An 18159-nucleotide genomic window follows, 5' to 3' on the forward strand; every position below is an offset into this window, starting at 1 on the left:
GTGGTGGTGACCCCAACCAAAAAAATATTTCCATTGCTACTTAATAACTGTAATTTTGCTACTGTTATGAATCATAGTGTAAATATCTGATATGCAGGATATGTATTATGTGACCCCCATATGCAGGATATGTATTATGCGACCCCCAAAGGGGTCACAACCCACAGGTTGAGAACCACTCACCTAGACAGTCAGCACATAGTCCACAGACTGACAAAAGCACAACCAGACCATACAGTTCAACTTGAAGGGGTTACTCTGACTGCACATGTCTTTGTCAATCATGAAGCCAAATATTTTATTACAAATATCTGTCACTTAGACTTCTTTAGTATGTACTGAGCAAACTACTGAGAGCGACACTTTATGTCTAAGGAAGACAAACGTCTACATGGATCCTGTATCACTGAAAATCTTCAATTCCACGTCTGAAAAACTCAGTGCTTGTCAATCTGCTCACCAACATTCATAGTCATTTTATTTTCTAATTATGAATGCTACTTCTATCATTTAAGAGCACTATAGTAAACGGACTCACTACCCCAACTCCTAAAACTGAATGTCTGTCTGAGGCACATTTCCCCTTCGTTGGTCAAACATAAGCTTTCCAAAAATACATGTCAAAATAAAGCGTTTCTTACTTTGTATTCTGGAATTGACAAAAGGTGGAGAGAGATTGTCATGTGACCCAAGATCCCTGCTGGTCATGTGGTCATAGGGAGTCCCATCTCCATAGTTCTGTAAATAAGATAACAGAGTAAGTCCCTTCATGTTACACACATTGCAAACACACCTCAATACGGAAACCTTTCCGACGAAAAGAAACTGGAGTTGGTTATTACTTGCCCCATGAAATCTCACTGTAAGAGCTTGCAGCTTCATATGAACAGTAGGCTAAAGAAAACTCCTAAGTCCACAGACTTCAAATGTTTCCCAAAGTCATAGCGGGGAAATCTTAATATAATGATAATGCTACCACCTTCATGGGATTGTTGACATGATTAAATGTAATAATACATGTCAAACAGCATGTCAAACGCTCAGGAAGTAAACTGCATATAACAAACGTTATTCCTTCTCAAAACCTATGTTCGAGTAAGAAGACATGATTCGTAGTCTGCAATGATTTGCCTCTTGGAAAAGCAAGGTAGGGGCGTCTGAGCAGCACTTAGCTTACAATATTACCATTTCGGTGTTTTATTTTAAATGCTGTTGTAGCTGTGAAATGGGCGGCTCCTTCTATTAGTAATTAACATGCAAGCATGTGAAGGATAACAAAACGGAACTAGGAATGAACATCAAAGCTTTCAAGACCGGGCCTGTGTGCCGGCTCAGAAGGCAAAGGTGCTCGCTGTACTCACCTGAAGACCTGAGTTCAACCTGCAGAATCCGTGTAAAAGTGGAGGAACCAAAAACCAGCCTACAATGCTGTCCTCTGACCTCTAGATCTGAGTAGTGACATATTTATGCCCTTACCCAACTCCATAGACACACTCACGCCCAGTAATACATAAAGGCTACAGCTATAGCTTACATCAGTGTTTATGCAAGCAAACAAAACAGGCCACACAAAAACAATTTTAAGGGTAAACAGATTTGAAGAAATGTTTCACTAAAATAGTGATCTCCTTATTGGGAAATTAAAAATTAATACCCTTGTTTGTAATCTTTCCAACCACTTAAATTCCATGGAGTAATTCAATAACATCTAAGAAAGAGTTAAAATCTACTGTGCTATTTGATTTAAATCTCCGCCTATTAAAGAGCATCAAGTGACCAGAAAGGGGGGTGGGAGAAGTGTCTGCTCAGCTGGCTGAACTGTCTATAAAGTCTAAGTCAAATTTACTCAGAGGCATCAGTTTGGTACGCTAGCCAAAGGGCAGAATCTGCCCACACATGGAAGATGGATGCTGTAAGAACAACAAAAGTCACATCACTTCAGTGTGGAAGGACTGCTCACCCTCGGGATGGGCAACTGTGCTCTCCCTTACCTTTCTCCATTTACAAAAAATTATCCAGGATGACGCTAGACTCTAATCCTGCTAGAGTGTTAATTTGTCCCTAGACGCCTTACACTAAGGATCCACCCAGGCATTGTACAATGCTCATTATTATTTATGAAATGCCCTCATCCTAGAGAGTGCACTACAAACTTAAAATACATTATCGAACTTAATTGTCAGTACAGTACTGTGTGTAGAAGCTAGGACCAGCAGTTAGTCATGGAAGGAAAAAGGATACAGCAAGGTCACCTAGCATGACTCTATTGACAGGGAAACCCTTGGATTTGGAAACTTAAACGATAAGATGGAGATTCAAATCATTCAGCAATATGTGTCTTGTATGCATTTATATATCCATGTGTGTGTGTATGTGTGTGTGTGTGTGTGTGTGTGTGTGTATTCATGTGGGAGTATTGAATCATTTGTGTGTGTGGTACCTGTGTGTGGATGCCAGAAGGCAAATTTAGGCATAAAATACACAGATTAGGGTAGACTAACTTGTCAGTAAGCCCCAGGTGCTAGGATTTTAAGTGTAGAACAACACCCCTGGATTTTTTTTTTCTTACCAATGCATTATAGGAATCAAACCCTAGGCCTTACGACTGTGGGCAATGTCTTTGTCAACTGACCTATTTTCGAGGTCTTACCAATGCATTTCTTATTTTTTGTTTCAAATTATACTTATTTACTTTGCATGTGTGTTGTGGGTGGAATGTCACACACATACACGTGTGCCACAGCTTATACAGGACAAAGGACAGCTTGGAGTCAGTTCTCTCTGCCGTGTAGGTCCTGAGGATGGAGCTGATAAGCTTAGTGGTAGGTACCTTTGCTCACTGAGCCATTCACAGGCTTGCTTATTTCAACAAAATTTGCAGTTTCTGGTAACTAAGTTTGAAAGTAAATCGGGAAGATTCTAAATGGGTTTTGTTTGCCAAAATTCAATAGAAAGTAGATTGTCAATTAGACTACATACACACTGTTAGGCAGTTTAAATTTTAAAAGTGAGCTACTGGTAGGAAATTAATAGTAAGAAGCTAATATAAAATTAATAATGTATTTTACTATGAGAATCTAGCTCAAAATTTATAGTTTTGTACTGAATCACACACAAATGTGTGTAAGAAGAAACTAAGAAAGCGCAAGCGAACAGAACAATAGAGGGACATTCTGTCATCCCCACTGGCTGTCAAGGGACTGGATTTATTTGTGCAAGTGCAGACTGTAACATGAGGAGGAGGAGGAAAGATTTCCTCCACCCATCCATATAATGCATTAGGATGTCAAGCTCGACAGCTGCTCCAAGGCTCAGCCGAGTTCCTCGTAGGCTTAGAGATCCTGCTGCACCCTGCAGACCAGCGTGAGGCTCGCGGTGCCAAGGACAGGTGCAAAGTGTTAAGTACAACTGGCTAAAATAGCCTCTTGTGCAGCTTGATGGGCCGCCTCTGCCTCCAGAGACAAAGCAGAGACTTCCCCCAATGCAAAATGATGGGGGGCGTGTACAGTAAGATGTCCCCTCCCAGTAGAATGCACCATCTAGAGAGGCAGGAAGGACGGATGTCCATCCTACTGCACTAAGTCTAACTGGGGACACTGTATGTGTGTAATCAAACCTGCTGTGGGATTAGAGGCACTTAAAAAAAAAAAGTACTAAAGACATCATATGCAATACCCTGCCTGGTGGAACAGTAACATGGCCACAAAATCTTGCTATGCAAATCATACTAATAGGTTAGACCCCCATGAAGTGTTATTCAGGAGTCTAGTCATACCTACACATGATGGATAAATTAGGATTTATTTAAGCTTGATCTGAGTGCAACAAATGACTTTTTATCACACTTGACTACTGGCTGGCAAAGGTAAAGCCGAGTGTTTAATAAAAGGTTTCTCTTCAGATCGGCACCAATTCAGCAGGTATAAACTCAGGTGTGGTAACCAATAAAATCAAAGAATCCCAGAAAGCTGCCCTCGTTAAACTGATTATACAGATAGATCTGTGCAGATATGTGTGTGTGTGTGTGTGTACATAAGTATGTACCCTCGTGTGTGTGCATACTTGATGCATGTGAGAGACTTAGTCAATTTACATATATGCCATGTGTGCTTGCCAGAGAAAAGATTACATATACTTACCCTGGACGGGCTTGGATGGCCTCCATTCCCCCAGGACCCTGAGCTACTTCTGTCTTCTACATCTAGGGACAAGAGAGAAATTCTTTAGGCTTTCTTGCAATAATTCTTTCTTTTTGTATATGCGCTTTTAAATTAATGTTTCAAATTAATCTCCTGTTGCCTTTAATTAAGAACCAGGCACAGGGTTACCATGATGACAGTGGGTTCTGACCCATCTACTTAAATTAACTAATTTAAATTCACAGCAGACGTGAACTGGACCCTCAGGAACCAGAGGTATGCACATAAAAATTACATCTATCCTCCACAGCTTTCCGTAGCCTCTTTGTGAGAGATAGGAATTGGCGCTTAAAGTTTTATTAAAATCTTTTGAACAAAACAAACTTCAAAGTACATGAACACAATTTTAATCCGGAGGGAAAGTAAAGCTGAAGTAAATGCCCACACTGACACTTTCAACTCCACTGCCAGAATCTGACTAGATACTGATTGTTCTCTAGCCAAGTTTATTACGGCAAACAACGGACGTTCAACCCAAGTTACAAAATGAAAGGCCTCAGTAGTTCCCTCCAACTAGCACAGCACACAGATAGATGGGCTTTTCTTAAAGTTTGTGGAGACACCTTCTGTTTCTAAGAAAATAAATAAACAAAAAGACTCAGGATGGGCCATAAAGCCTAAACTATCATTATCACCATCACAGTTATCATCATCATTAATATCATCATCATCACCAACACCATCATCATCACCATCACCACCAGCATCATCACCACTGTCATCATCCTCACCATCAATATCATCATCATCCTCACCACCATTACCACCATCCTCATCATCACCACCACCACCACCACCACAATCACCATCACCAGCATCATTATCACCAGTACCACCATTATCATCATCACCCCCAACACCACCATCACTATCACCACCAGTACCACCAGCACCACCACCACTACAATCACTATCACCACCAGCATCATCACCATCGTCATCACTGCTTTGAGAGCTTGAGGTAAGGCATTTGATCATATTCACCCTGCCCCCCACTCTTTCTAAAGTCATTTGTCCCCCTTTTCCTATCCACCTAACTTTGTTTCCTGTTTTCTTTATAATCTTTCAAGACTAATTTTTGCTTTCCAAATGGTCATTGATGAGTGATGGTCTACTGCAGAGTAAATTCTCATCCTGGAATTTGATATGGAGAAATTAAAGGTGATATCAGATTATGAGGCAATATTTGATTTTGATAAGTCAAGCTTGAAGAGACCCCAGTCAGTGACCAGGAAGGTGGGATGCAATGAACTCTCTCCCTGCACACTTCTGTTGCTGACTAGAGTAAGGAGCATTCCTTCACGACTGTTGTGAGTGAACTCCTGAGGACAGCAAGGCCAGGAAGTTCTGAGGATCGCTCTATATTTGAGGATGGCTTTGAGAATTTTGATGAAAGGCCCATTAAAAACATGAAAAGTTTCCTTGTTGTGTATATTTTTTGATCCCGGTAGATAACAGACGGCCATCACAAACATCCCCTGACAGAATCGGAGGAGGGTGCGAAACTCTAATCCCATATACTGACTCTTCAAACATCTCCCTGATACTGTTTATTCTCTTAGTGGCCTACTGTCATTCCTTTTATTACTGCTAGTTTATTATCAGCAGAAGCAATCACAGTATAATTAATTGGCTTATTTTTGGGTACAGAGGAGTACATGGTGTTACAGGATATCTTAAGAGAGGGGATAGCACTAACTAACTTACTGCTAAGCTTGAATCTTCGCCGCCCCCCATCTCTCAGTGTCCCTTGTTTCCTAGCCCCATATTCTCTCCCTCTTGTGGTCATCTTCCCCCCCCACCCCATCCCCCACCCCTGCTCCTCCTCCCTCTTTCTCTTCCTTAACCACAGGTCCTCTTGGTTGGCACTCCAGAAGACAAGGAATGACAAGCAGATGTCCCGTTAGACTCAGTGCACTGCAAGCTTAAGGCGTAGAAAGCAAGCTCAGGAGACTATATCAAGCCTAAAGAAAAGGTGTAAAACTTTCCCAAAACCTGTTGTTTAACGACCCACGATGCTGCCCTATCCTGTACACACTGAGCTGTAGTACACAGAAGAAATTTACAACCCTCAGGGATTTTCACACGAGTGAGATTGTATCCTACATGGTTCTCTTAATTTTTAAATAAAACACAATCATTTTCAAGGGGAGGGGATTTAAAAATAAAAGCTCTCAATCGTTGCAGGTTTTCAAACATTTAGTACAAGCTGACTTTTATTTTTTAACTTGAAACAGCCAACTTGGATTGATGGGAGATCCTGCTCTAAAATTAAGTCCAAAAGGCAAGAAAGGGGTAGATTTGATTTTCTCTGTCTGCCATAGACTTCATATTGCTCAGACTTGTCTACTTTCAATTACAAAGGGGGGGGGCATTAAACATCTAAGATAGACAAGGACAAAATGGACCATATGGCTCTGCCAGGGACTCTCCATTGGGGACAGTTTTGTCACCAAAAGACATTGGCAAGTTCCATAGACGATTTTGGCTATCACAGGTTAGGAAAGAGGTCAGGAGCATTGCTAAGCATTCTACAAAGTCACAGAACAGTCTCTTCAATCAAGAATGTTCTTACCCCAAGTATGGACCATGCCTGAGACACAGTCACCCCAGGCCAGCAAGAAAAGAAAAGAAGTTCAAGAAAAGATGTGTTAAAATTTAATTTATGACTTACTAAGAATTCTTCCCCCAATACACTGTGGCAATGGATTTGAACCCATACTTGAGCTGGACTGTTTCAGGTGACATTTATGCATATCTTCTGTCCACCGAATAAAGGAAAAAAAATGATGGTCAATCCAGCCGCCTGCTAATTAGCAGGCAGATAAAACACATCAAAACTTGAGTATTCCCAACTGGGCAATTTCAAAAGCGAGCAAGCCACTAATTAAAAATGCTGGAAGTCGAGCTTTTTCAAAACAGGTTAAATACTGGCTGGGTTCCTTCACAAAGAGATTCCCACCCAATCAGATCCGACTGCTCTTTTCCCATCCTTTCCCATTTCTATCTTTCTCATTTCCTGACCTCACGCTGCTAGGCCTTCCTTTCTATTTCCTCTCTTTTATTGCTCTCTTTTGAACAGGATCTTCCCTGCCTTGGCTGACGAGATCTAGAGGATGAGGACAAATCACCAACTCTCCCCCAACTCGATAAATAGGACCACCCAATGAATTCTAATTGTATTTTATCTTGGAAAAAAAAATCTATATAAACAGGTATGCATTTATGTAATGCAAAAAGAAAGTCCGTTGTGGCAATTCATAAGCAGGTAAACATGTGACTTTTTAGCCATCTGTTGACATCTTCTCTGTCCTAAGCTTCATCAGACCTGCTAGTTATGTGAGCCTTTTACCTCGGCAACCAGGCCAGGACATCTCAACTCCAAGTCCACTCACCGCCGTCTGAATTCCTCGGCGTGATCACGTCAAAGCCAGCTTCTTAGGGTACATCTCAAACACGGAGTCTGGACCTCACCAGTGAGGCAAAGGCAATAGTGTTTATCGCCAGGTCCCGGATAATTTTCACATACATCGCAGAGTGTGAGAAGCGGAAGACTATGCTATTACAGACAGAAGACAAATGGCACCCACATCCCGGACAGTAGCCTACCTCACTGAGTACATTGATTATCCGGATAATGGAAGGTAGCTTGTGGTTAAAAATTACTATTTTTGCAGAGGACTACCTGAATACATATCTGGAAGCTCACAACTGTATGAAACTCCAGCTCCAGGGTATCTGACATCCCTCTGTCTTCCTCATACCTATGTACGCAGGCGCGCGCACGCACGCACGCACGCACACGCACAAACATACACACGCATGCGCATACACAAATATTTCTTAAGCACAAGCGAATAACCCTTCAGAAAAAGAAAAAGCTCTGATTCCACATTCACTCCATGCTCCTGTCTCACAGCATCCTAATGGTACTTGCTAGACTCACTTTGTGTGAAACCTGTACACGGGCCAGACGCCGGACCACCCCTCATTCTGTGCCGGACGCTGCACAGCCTTACCATGGGTTTGTTCCTATCACTCTTTGCGCCTAGAAGGGGTATAAAACCTTTTGACAATGAAACAGGACAGTCACTGACATCTACAAAGTCAATGCTTGAGACCCACAGAATTGCATTTAAAACAAAGCCAAAAAACACTGGGTTTTTGTTTGTTTGTTTGTTTTTTAAACAGGGCTCCACTATGTAGCCTTGACTGGCCTGAAAACTCTGTAAGAAGACCAGGCCGGCCTCGGACTCACAGAGATCTGCCTGCCTCTGCCTTCCAAAGTGCTGGGATTAAAGGTGTGCACCACTATGCCTGTCTAAAACCTCAATATTTTAAAGTAAGTTTTTGTGTAAACTTTGCAGCTATCCCTGGTTACATGTGCCCTGAACATCATGGGGTGAACACGTAAACTTCATAGCTATCTTTCGTTACATGTGCCTGATATGCCCTGGGGTGAATTTGCCTAATTCTTTCTTCCCTATCATAGAAAATGAAGCTAAAGGGTGACCAGCCATTTGCCGGACATTTATGTCCTAATAGCATGGCAACTTGATGTATGAGAAAAGTGAGGCTTAGAGGGGGCTAAAAAGGCACCCAAAGTGTTAGTACACAGCAGAGTAAGACAAAGCCCAGGTCATGTGGGACCACTGTTAAGGGAGTGCATCCAGCAAACACCTCAGTGCTATAAACTTCTCAATCCTATGCACAGTTAAAATGTCCCTTCTTGGCCCCGAGATGGAGCAAATATATATAAAGCACATTTTCTGCCCACTGCTGTATCCATAAGACATTAAAGATAGATATCCAATAATAAATAAATTAAACAACCATTTGAATGAATCATACGGCAACAGCAGAAAAGATAGCTAATAATTCCATCAAAAGGGATGCTATGATGGGTTAGATATTTGTTTGAGGTACATGGAAACTTTAGAAGCTATTATATTGGCAAAAATGAAAAGAAAATTTAATGTAGTTATCTGAATAAAAGATAAAAATGATTTGGGGAAACAAAATTAACACTTGCTTTTTAATTTGATGGAAAATACAAGTTTTCCCACCAGAAGTCAGAATAGAAAGAAGCAATTCATTTTACCTATAAAAATCACACGTGTGAAGTTGCTGAGGCTGGCTCAATATTATAGTTTATTAAACAGACATTTCTGCTACAAATAACCCTATGGATATATGCACACTCCACCCCAAGCTGTGATGAATATATATGTAATATATCTTATAGCAGAAAAACATGCTTAACTGCCTCTCAATACCTTGTATGGTATTCAGCAGACGGTAGGCTCTTTAGTTTTTTTTTTTTTTTCCTGAATCAAACAAGCCCGAAGTAAAGAAAAAAATAGTATTTCTGGTATAAGGAAGTGTTTACATCTCAGTTATGAGACAAAACAACAGAGAAAGAGCCAGGTAACAAAAAAAAAGATGGCTGTGATAAAGACATCTCAAGAGCCAACTCCTGCTACTCCTTGTGTACAAATGACCAGCCACCACTTCCCTGTGGGCATGGGAAGGGATCACAACGTCATGGGCGGAAGGAAAGATACAAAAATACCAGTAGATGAAAGAAACTACACTTTCACAGCCTGAAGTGAGCTCGATTGCCTGAGGTTTTCTTCCGATAGCAATCCAAACTAGGATAGTCTTGGCAACTTTCACAGATGTGTGGGTTGCTCTGAGAATCAACAAGCCGTTGAGAAACTCTCAGCTCACCAGGTTCTCTCTGTGAGGTCATTCTAAAATGTCTGACCCTTCACGGCCAAACTGCAAAAGGCAACTGGGCTGAGCTCGGACACGAGTGGACCCTGAGAGGGAGGATCCACTGGCGAAATACTAACTCTCCACGGCTTCCCACCCACTCACTGCCCTTCCGGGTTCAGCATCTCTACTTTGTGGACCATGAGGCTGAAACTACCCAAGAAACTGGGCAAAACTTGAAACTCTGTGTTGGGAGTTGGAGAGCAGCCTTAGATTTGAGCAAGGGCTCTGCTATGCCCATCATGGTAGTCCAAATAAGTCACCGGCCTCTCTGAACTCATTTTTGTGGACCATAAAATGAGCGAGTTCGATTTCCATTCTTGGAAATAGGGCAGGCTAGTATATTTGGATAACCCTCCCACAGAAGACTAAAAATGATGGATAACAGGCTTTTTTTTTCTTTTACGTCTTCTTTAAAATACTAATGAGCTGACACGATATGAAAGTTCCATCCAGCCAAAGCTAAAAATCAAAGCAAAACCTGGAACCCAGGGCACAAGGAGACATTTCTGCCCTACGAACATGTACCAACTTAGAAAATGTAAAGGCCAGTTGAAACAAAGAAAGCAGAGAAGAGAAAGACCTGCCCCCAAAGGGGGATAAAGGGAAGATCAGATTTGTAAGCTTAAGGAGATATCTTCATGGTAAATGGCTAATTTTCACTTGTTTAACATGAAGGGAAGTGCCCCCCACTTCCTCCCCACCCAGAAGAAACTCTCAGTATCCAATCCCTGCCGAGAGACCCTCATTTGCTCATGGCCTCCAGATTGGAAGTTCTGCCAGCCACCTGAAACCTGGAACTTAAGGAACTCTGAGTCTCATGCTTTTATGGTTCCTTGTTTTGCTAAACAAGACCAGAGACAGAGGGCAGAGAAACACGAGATAATGCGGATACACAAATGGTCCTTTTCCAATGGCACTGGAAAGCTTTACCCTAAGTGAGCATTCAGTCGGCATTGGATTTGTTCCGTGGCTCCAGCCATCTTTAAAATATTCTTTTCATGTCTTATCACTAAAGCATCTTTCTGCATGTGATATATAAATGAAGTGGTGTCAAAGGTTATGCTAGATCCTCGCAGACCCATGCAAAAAACACAGACCAAATATTAAGTAGGCATATTCTTAATTTGAACTAAAGAAGTATAAGAACTAACTAGATATATTTTAGATGTGGAAGCTGGGGATTGATTCTTTCCATTGAGCCTAGAACCCACTAAACACCAAGATCCTAGAGTTCCCTGAAATCATAGAAAAAGAGATGCTTTGCAGCACTCAGATGCCTGCTCTTGAGGAAATGCACTGATTTACACTGAAACTGTCCATAGATTCCAAAGCGTTCAGAGGTTATGGGTGGTGAATTCCTCTGAGGAGCTAATTCTTCAGAGACAAGTTAGCAGCTACACAGTCTTGAGTCCATGCTACACTACCAGCACTGTGGAATATCCTTCACACAGAGTAGGGACTCACAGAAAACGTACATCTGTGGCTCCTACTAATTTCCTAGTCCAGGAAGAATCCTTGGCTGAGCCCTCCACACAAACTGAGATGGCATATGCTCTCCGTCAGTGCCAGATGAATGTAGAGTTCAAAATATTTCATCAGCAAAGAGCACGTTAAGGGCGTGCACATTTTCACTAGCAGCCAGTTCAATAAGAGCCCTTAGCGGAGTGATCTGAAGTCAAACCTGAGGACCAGTGCCGGCATGGGAAGAGCTTAGGAGCTCCTAATACTGATAACCCATGTTCACGTGACGTTGACAACTGCTGCCGTTTTCTATTAGAAACAAGACGTGATGCCTCAGCCTGCAGGAATGTGTGCAAGGCCGAGCACTGAGGAATAACACCGGCACTTAGTAGAGCTAACTGGGCAAAGGGCAAGACAGTGATGCGCTCCACACCTACAGGTGTGCTAAGACACTATCAGGAAAGAGAAAGCGGACCTGAGCTTCCTGGGTTTTCACTAATGGCTCAGAGCTTTCCATACCAGATCTGAAACTGAAATGGGATGTGTGTTGATGTGTGTGTGTGTGTGTGTGTGCATGCATGGGTGTGAAAGTAAACTGCACATAATGTAGAGAACACAGAGTAGAAAATAACTTGTTCGGAGGGGAATTACTGTAATGCTTTTAGCCTTTATTAATGTCAGTTAGTATGTCTTTTAAATATTGCAAAAAATGTTATTCTAAAATATATAAAGAAATAGCAATGTCATTTTCCGCAAGTCTATAAAAAGCTCCTTTACTAAATTTAGTATGGAACAATTGCAGACATACAAAATGAAATACGTTTCACTATATACACTATAAATCAGGGCGAGAATTTTCACAAATTTAGGTAACAGCAGTGACCATAGCTACCATGGTAAAAATGTCAGTGGTCTTACTTGTTCTCAGACTCAGAAGTCTTTTATAAATGCAAGGTAAACAGGTAAATTGGGAAATCAATCAAAAGTCATTTCCAAGTTTTACTATGTAGCAATCCCTAAAATTTGGAGGTGTCCCTAATAATCAAACTTGGAGAATCCTCTAGTTGAACTAATTAATGGGAGATCCATGAGTCCATGATGTGTTCCAGTGCAGCTTTGGAAATGCCTGAGGTGGTAGTGACTTCCCTTGAAATGAAGTTCTGAGTGAGATCTCAGAAACAAGAGAGGACATGAATACAGAGAGTGACAGAACCTCTCAGCCTAAGAACTAAATAACACAGTGGGAGACTAACCACTTCAGTCAGGTGACAATGACAGCCCAAAGGCCCACGTGGTGTCTGAAGTGTAGGCTGAGGTTCACCACCAAACTCAGTGCCAGGAGACCCAAATTAAAGGTGAAGCCGTCGTGGAACGTTCCTCAAGCAGCGTGAGAACCACGAAGTAACTGGTCCAGAAAAATAGAACATTCAACAGAGGAATAAACTCAAAAATGGGCTTCATTTCTTACCAGAACACAATCTAATCCCAATGCCTTGAGCATATAACCTACTGTGCATATAATATTCATGGCACAAAACCAATATGGTACCAACACAGATATGTGATTAATAATGGCTTTATTGGCTTCCAATAGGGGTGCAGGGAGAAGAGAGGTGAAGCACACATCAGTTCTATCTTGCTCCCTCTTTGCCTCGACCGCCCCAGCTCCCTGGAGCGCCACTAGGGAGGCGCTGAGAAGCGGGTTCCTGACATTGAAATGTTAGCTAGCTGTAATTGCTTTTATGACCACAGTGGTGGCCGACTTCACCCAAAGACATTCGTACTCTGGTTCTTATTTTTGCCTTTTATTTCCCTTTTTTGCAAAATAATAATAATAATTTTTAAAACATGTTTCTCCTGCTTCTTGTGTTCTCATCTCTTCTCATTCCTTATTCCAGCTACTTCTCTGATATTGCTGAAACAAAACAAAATACTTCTCGACATTCAGAAATCCATCTAAGAGTCAGTCAACTTATGTATCAAATATTCACACACACACACACACACACATACACACACAGGCATACACACACACATACATACATATATGCACATGCAGATACGCACAATACACACACATGCACACATGTACATACATGTAATACATGCACATATTCACACGCATACACATATGCACACACATAATACATGCACATACACAAACATATACACATATGCATATACACAATACATACACGTGCACATACACACATGCACATACACACACATGCACATACACACACACAGAGTTTTCCCTTTCATCCTTTCCGTATCTGATCCTTCTACTTGTGTGCACCACCACAGCCTATGACCTGCCAAAGACAACTAATCAATCCTGCATGTTCTCTTCAGGGGTCATGTCTCAGTTTTAAGACAATTTTCTCTGTATTTAGGCTCAAATGTGCAAACCACACTATATTACTCTGCAAAACATCAATGAGAAGGCTTAATTAAGTAACACTGACAGATAAATCCATTTCTTGCACAGTAATCAAATCAAAGCAGGTTGACATAACACAGGAACTTAATACAGTTATTCCCTTGTAATTGGAAAAAGGCCCTTTACTCGCATTAAAGCAATCTTCTGGGTATCGGCAAAATAAGAAGGCTCAGAGCTTTAATACTGGCCTATAAAAGTCTCAAGGCTCAGAACCCATCAGCAAACAAGGCAGATTATCTAAGTCCTTGATCAAGGCAGAACACACAGTTCCTACCGTTCTCAACCACTAACTCTTCATCTCCGTTACAATTAAAAAGAGGTAAATGAGCATCAAACACATATACACTGGGAAGCTGCAAAAAATTGCACAAACTCCTTCCGTGTTTGTAGATCTGCCTCCACGTGTAATGTAAGCCTCTCAACAATGACTCTGGAGCGCTTTACTACTGTGAGATTGCAATGCCGGGGCGCAAGCACGGCCTCCCTTCCCTTTCCTGTATGGTCTCCGTCCCACACACTGCCTGAATACAACCTAACTCTTAATCATGTGCAACTGTGGCCAACATAATTATGAAAACATAGAAAATGAGCATGTGCCACATCCACGGTTTATCAGAACACCTACCTAGTCACGAGTATACTGCCCGGCCTAGCGAAATCCAGAAGAGTTTAACATTACCGTACCTCATTTAAGTCCCCAAATTACACAACTTCTCAGGCATTTCTTTGGATTTTGAAGGCCCCCTTAGTCATTAACCAATCTCAAGACGGTTTTAGAAACTCTTTCAGAAAGTAACCCTTGTACAATGTAAGACCTATTTGGTCACACCCATATTCTTGGTTGACCAGCAAAATACTCTAATGATCCTCATTAAAAATTACAGCTAACCTGGCTTCAGCTGGTAATTAATCAATAAAAGACCAAAGGTTAAGATGAAGAAAAAATATCTTTTTGCATCCTCCCGCCATTCTCAAAAGTCCCTAATGTTAAAGGGTTTTAACTACAATGCAGCTTAAGTTATATAAAGTATTGCTCAGGACTAATTTACAAGCAGGGATGTATCATTATTATTTACTTCTGCAGTGTTTCCATATGCACATCCCAAGGACAGATCAGTACTGCTATCAAAATCAGGTAGTTTAATGTTGATACATTTTTCCATTTCATAATTCACATTCCAAATAAGTACCACCCACGCCCATGGGGAAGACAATGTCAAAAGATCATGCACTGTATTTAAACTCCATGTCTTTTTCATCTATTTTATTGGAAAAGGGCCCTTGGTACTTCTCTTAGCGATACGGAATTTCAGACAAATATATATACGCCAATCCCAGAGGATGCTTCCTAAAGATTATATCCTCCCTAGATGGACACAGGGCTAGAAAAGTGCCCCATGTCTTTCCAAGGATGACACATCAAGAGCCCCATGAAAGCACAGCGTCCTGCTTTTCAGGCGATAAACTAATGCCCATCACCTGGCCAAGGTACTGTACCTAGCTACTGAATAAGTAGTTTTTCATGCTGCACTCACCACAATCTCTGAAGAGATCCTGTAAGACCATCATAACTAATGTGCGGTTACATGCTCACTGAAAGCATGCAAGAATGAAAATAGAGTAAGTAAAAAAGGAAGGCACCCTCCAGTCTACATCACGGTTCTCATCCTGAAATGATTTCCTAATGAATCCTCGCGGATCTCGGGTCTGTAGTCCAATGGAAAACTTCAAAGAAATCTGAATTCTGTTTGAATTAACTCAAAGATTTCTTCAACTGTTTACTTATATGGTAGTGATAGACCCCTGTCAGGAATAGTTGCCTTGTGATCTAGGTCAGGAAGAGGAGAACAAGGAAAAGAATACATATGTCAAACATATCTGTGCTATAAACTGGGAAAGAATTCAGCCAAAATGAAGGTAAGATTGAGCAAACCACTTGGAAACCAATCCACTAGATGAGGGCATGTTGAGTCCTCCACCCTGGGGCCGGGCCATCACCCCATAGGCTGCTGCTCTCAGCTTCGCCATTTCCACTCACCAGTATGTAAGACCTGCCACAAAGGTAACACATCCCACAGGGTAGACAAGCACAATCAGCTAGGACACAGAGAAAAATCTAGTACAGCTCTCATAGGCTGGCAAAAATAAAACCAAGAGATATCTAAAGTTTTAGTGTTAGATGGAGAAACTGACATTGTAAATTGATATTGTCTTATAGTTTTAGTTGTGTGCCTAGTCTTCAACGGCGGAGACAACAAACCCTTTGATCTACAGCAGTGATCTGCCTACATGATATACTAGCTTAATAGAGGCACCAAAGTTGTGGGAACAACAAACCAACATCTGGGTGCATGTCAGGCCCAGTCCATGAGACAGAACCCACACCTGACAGTGCCTGGGTGGTCAAAAACCCGAGACCAGAAAGGCCCTGGAGCTAGCATAAAAGCAAATACTATTACTCTGTTCAAGTGGTAAACTGACTCCTAACAACGCTCTACTATACCCATAAATTAGTGTCTGGCGAAGTCTTCATCAGAGAAGCTTCCCCTTACTGTAGATGGGAACTCATACAGAGATCTGCAATTGACCGGACAATATTCAGAGAATGAGAAACCTTTGTACATTCAGTCCTAAATGAGATTTCTTCATCGAATTCCTTCCCTCAGAATTCAGGAAACTCTGCAGAAGAAAAGGTTCTTAAAAAAAGAAAAGAAAGCCAGTGGGGAGGGAAGATACCAAGGAAACAGTGCCTTCCAGACACAACAGGACTGAAATACGTATGAACTCAGAGGCTGCAGCAAGATGCACAGGGCCTGGGCAAGGTCAAGCCACGTGGGGTCCCAAGGGGTCCCAGGGGGTCCCAGGGGGTCCCAGGGGTGAGAAAGGAAGTAGACACGAGAGCTAGTCAGAAGCTAGCTCTAACTGACAACCACTCGCAGAGGAAAATATTATCCCATATATTCTCACTGGCTACATAAACTATACTTAAGGGCAGTCCATATTGGGAATTTTTTTGTTTGACCTCGTTATGCTATAATTGGACAATTTTTAACCTTACTGGTCTTTTGCTTATATATTACAGTTTCTGATTTTTTTTGTTTGTACGTGATGGTGTGTGTGTGTGTGTGTGCGCGCGTGTGCGTGTGTGTGTGTGTGTGTGTGTCAGTGTTTCTCCGGATTCTCCTATTGTTTTGTTTTATTCTGGTTTGGTGTTTGATTTCCTGTTTGTTTTCCAAATAGAGAGCGAAGGTGTTGAGCCAGATGTGTGGGGAGGTGGGGAGGACCTAAGAGGAGATGAGGGAGGGGAAATGGATCGGAATGTATTGTATGAGAAAAACTATTTTCAATTTTAAAAAAATGAAAAATATTTTCCTAACTTTAAGGAGCAGGTGTACAGATGAGTTAGACACCAAATATGAGGAGCTCGGCCGTCGAAATAAAGTGACAGGAAGTTCGCCATGTGGTAGAGCTTTGCCCTCCCCTGATGGGGGCGGGGAGTTAGCGTCTTACAGACAATACAAAGTGGAAACAGCCCCTTTCGCCTGTGATAACGTCCTTGTCCGCCCACGATTTGGAGAGTGCTGATGGATTTCAGCTTGAGCTACACAAGGCTGAGAGCAGCTTTCCCACAATGCCCTGCCAACCAAATGTCGGGCAGACAGACATCGACAGAGGTCCCCCTTGCTCGTGCCTGTGTGTGCATGTTTGTGCATGTGCACATGTAAAAAGTCAGTGTGTACACTGGACTGACCCATTTGATTATCTTTATAATTTCGTGATATCAATGGCCAATGTCTAAGACAAAGTCCATGTTTGTGTTTTTCATCAACTTGGTCAGAGAAATCTGATGTAGGCATTTCACACTATTCCTCAATAATGCAATTATACTTTTGCCTTATGCTTTGGCTATTTCTAAAAAAGGTTTTATATTCACTTCAATTAAGATGATACATCTGGAATCATTTAAAGCATGAAATCGGGATCAAAAGGAGCTTCAGACTTACATATGAGCAGACTACAATCATTTTCACATTGCCAATACTGCCCCCAAACCCTGTCAGCAATGTCTGCTCGTGACCTCTATTCTGCCCGGTGTACCACACAGAGTCATCTCTGAATCACGAAAGGGGGATGGCATCAATTTGCAGCCACTCAGGACTGTGATAACAGAAACAGCCTATGGTGTTCCCCAAATGCATACTGTTCCCTAAACTTCCACTTCCAGGGGCTGAAAAACATGCAAACGCATGCTCACCCTACTCCAGCTCTGGTTATAACTGT

At 41.8% G+C, this 18159-nt stretch overlaps 1 protein-coding gene across 6 annotated transcripts in view; it reads right to left on the reverse strand.

The window, feature by feature from the left end:
- Positions 1 to 18159, reverse strand: part of Tcf4 (transcription factor 4) — a 343415-nt gene that overhangs the window by 219702 nt on the left and 105554 nt on the right. For all 6 annotated transcript variants that reach the window (XM_087895926.1, XM_087895929.1, XM_087895927.1 and 3 more), the window contains exons 4-5: positions 4140 to 4201; positions 642 to 738 (exon numbers count right to left, since the gene is read on the reverse strand). In XM_087895926.1, coding sequence (XP_087752052.1) covers positions 642 to 738; positions 4140 to 4201 — 159 coding nt within the window. The remainder of the gene's footprint in view (positions 1 to 641; positions 739 to 4139; positions 4202 to 18159) is intronic.

Source organism: Myodes glareolus, chromosome 13 (assembly GCF_982192425.1).
Source record: "Myodes glareolus chromosome 13, mMyoGla1.1, whole genome shotgun sequence".
Taxonomy (NCBI): Eukaryota; Metazoa; Chordata; class Mammalia; order Rodentia; family Cricetidae; genus Myodes; species Myodes glareolus.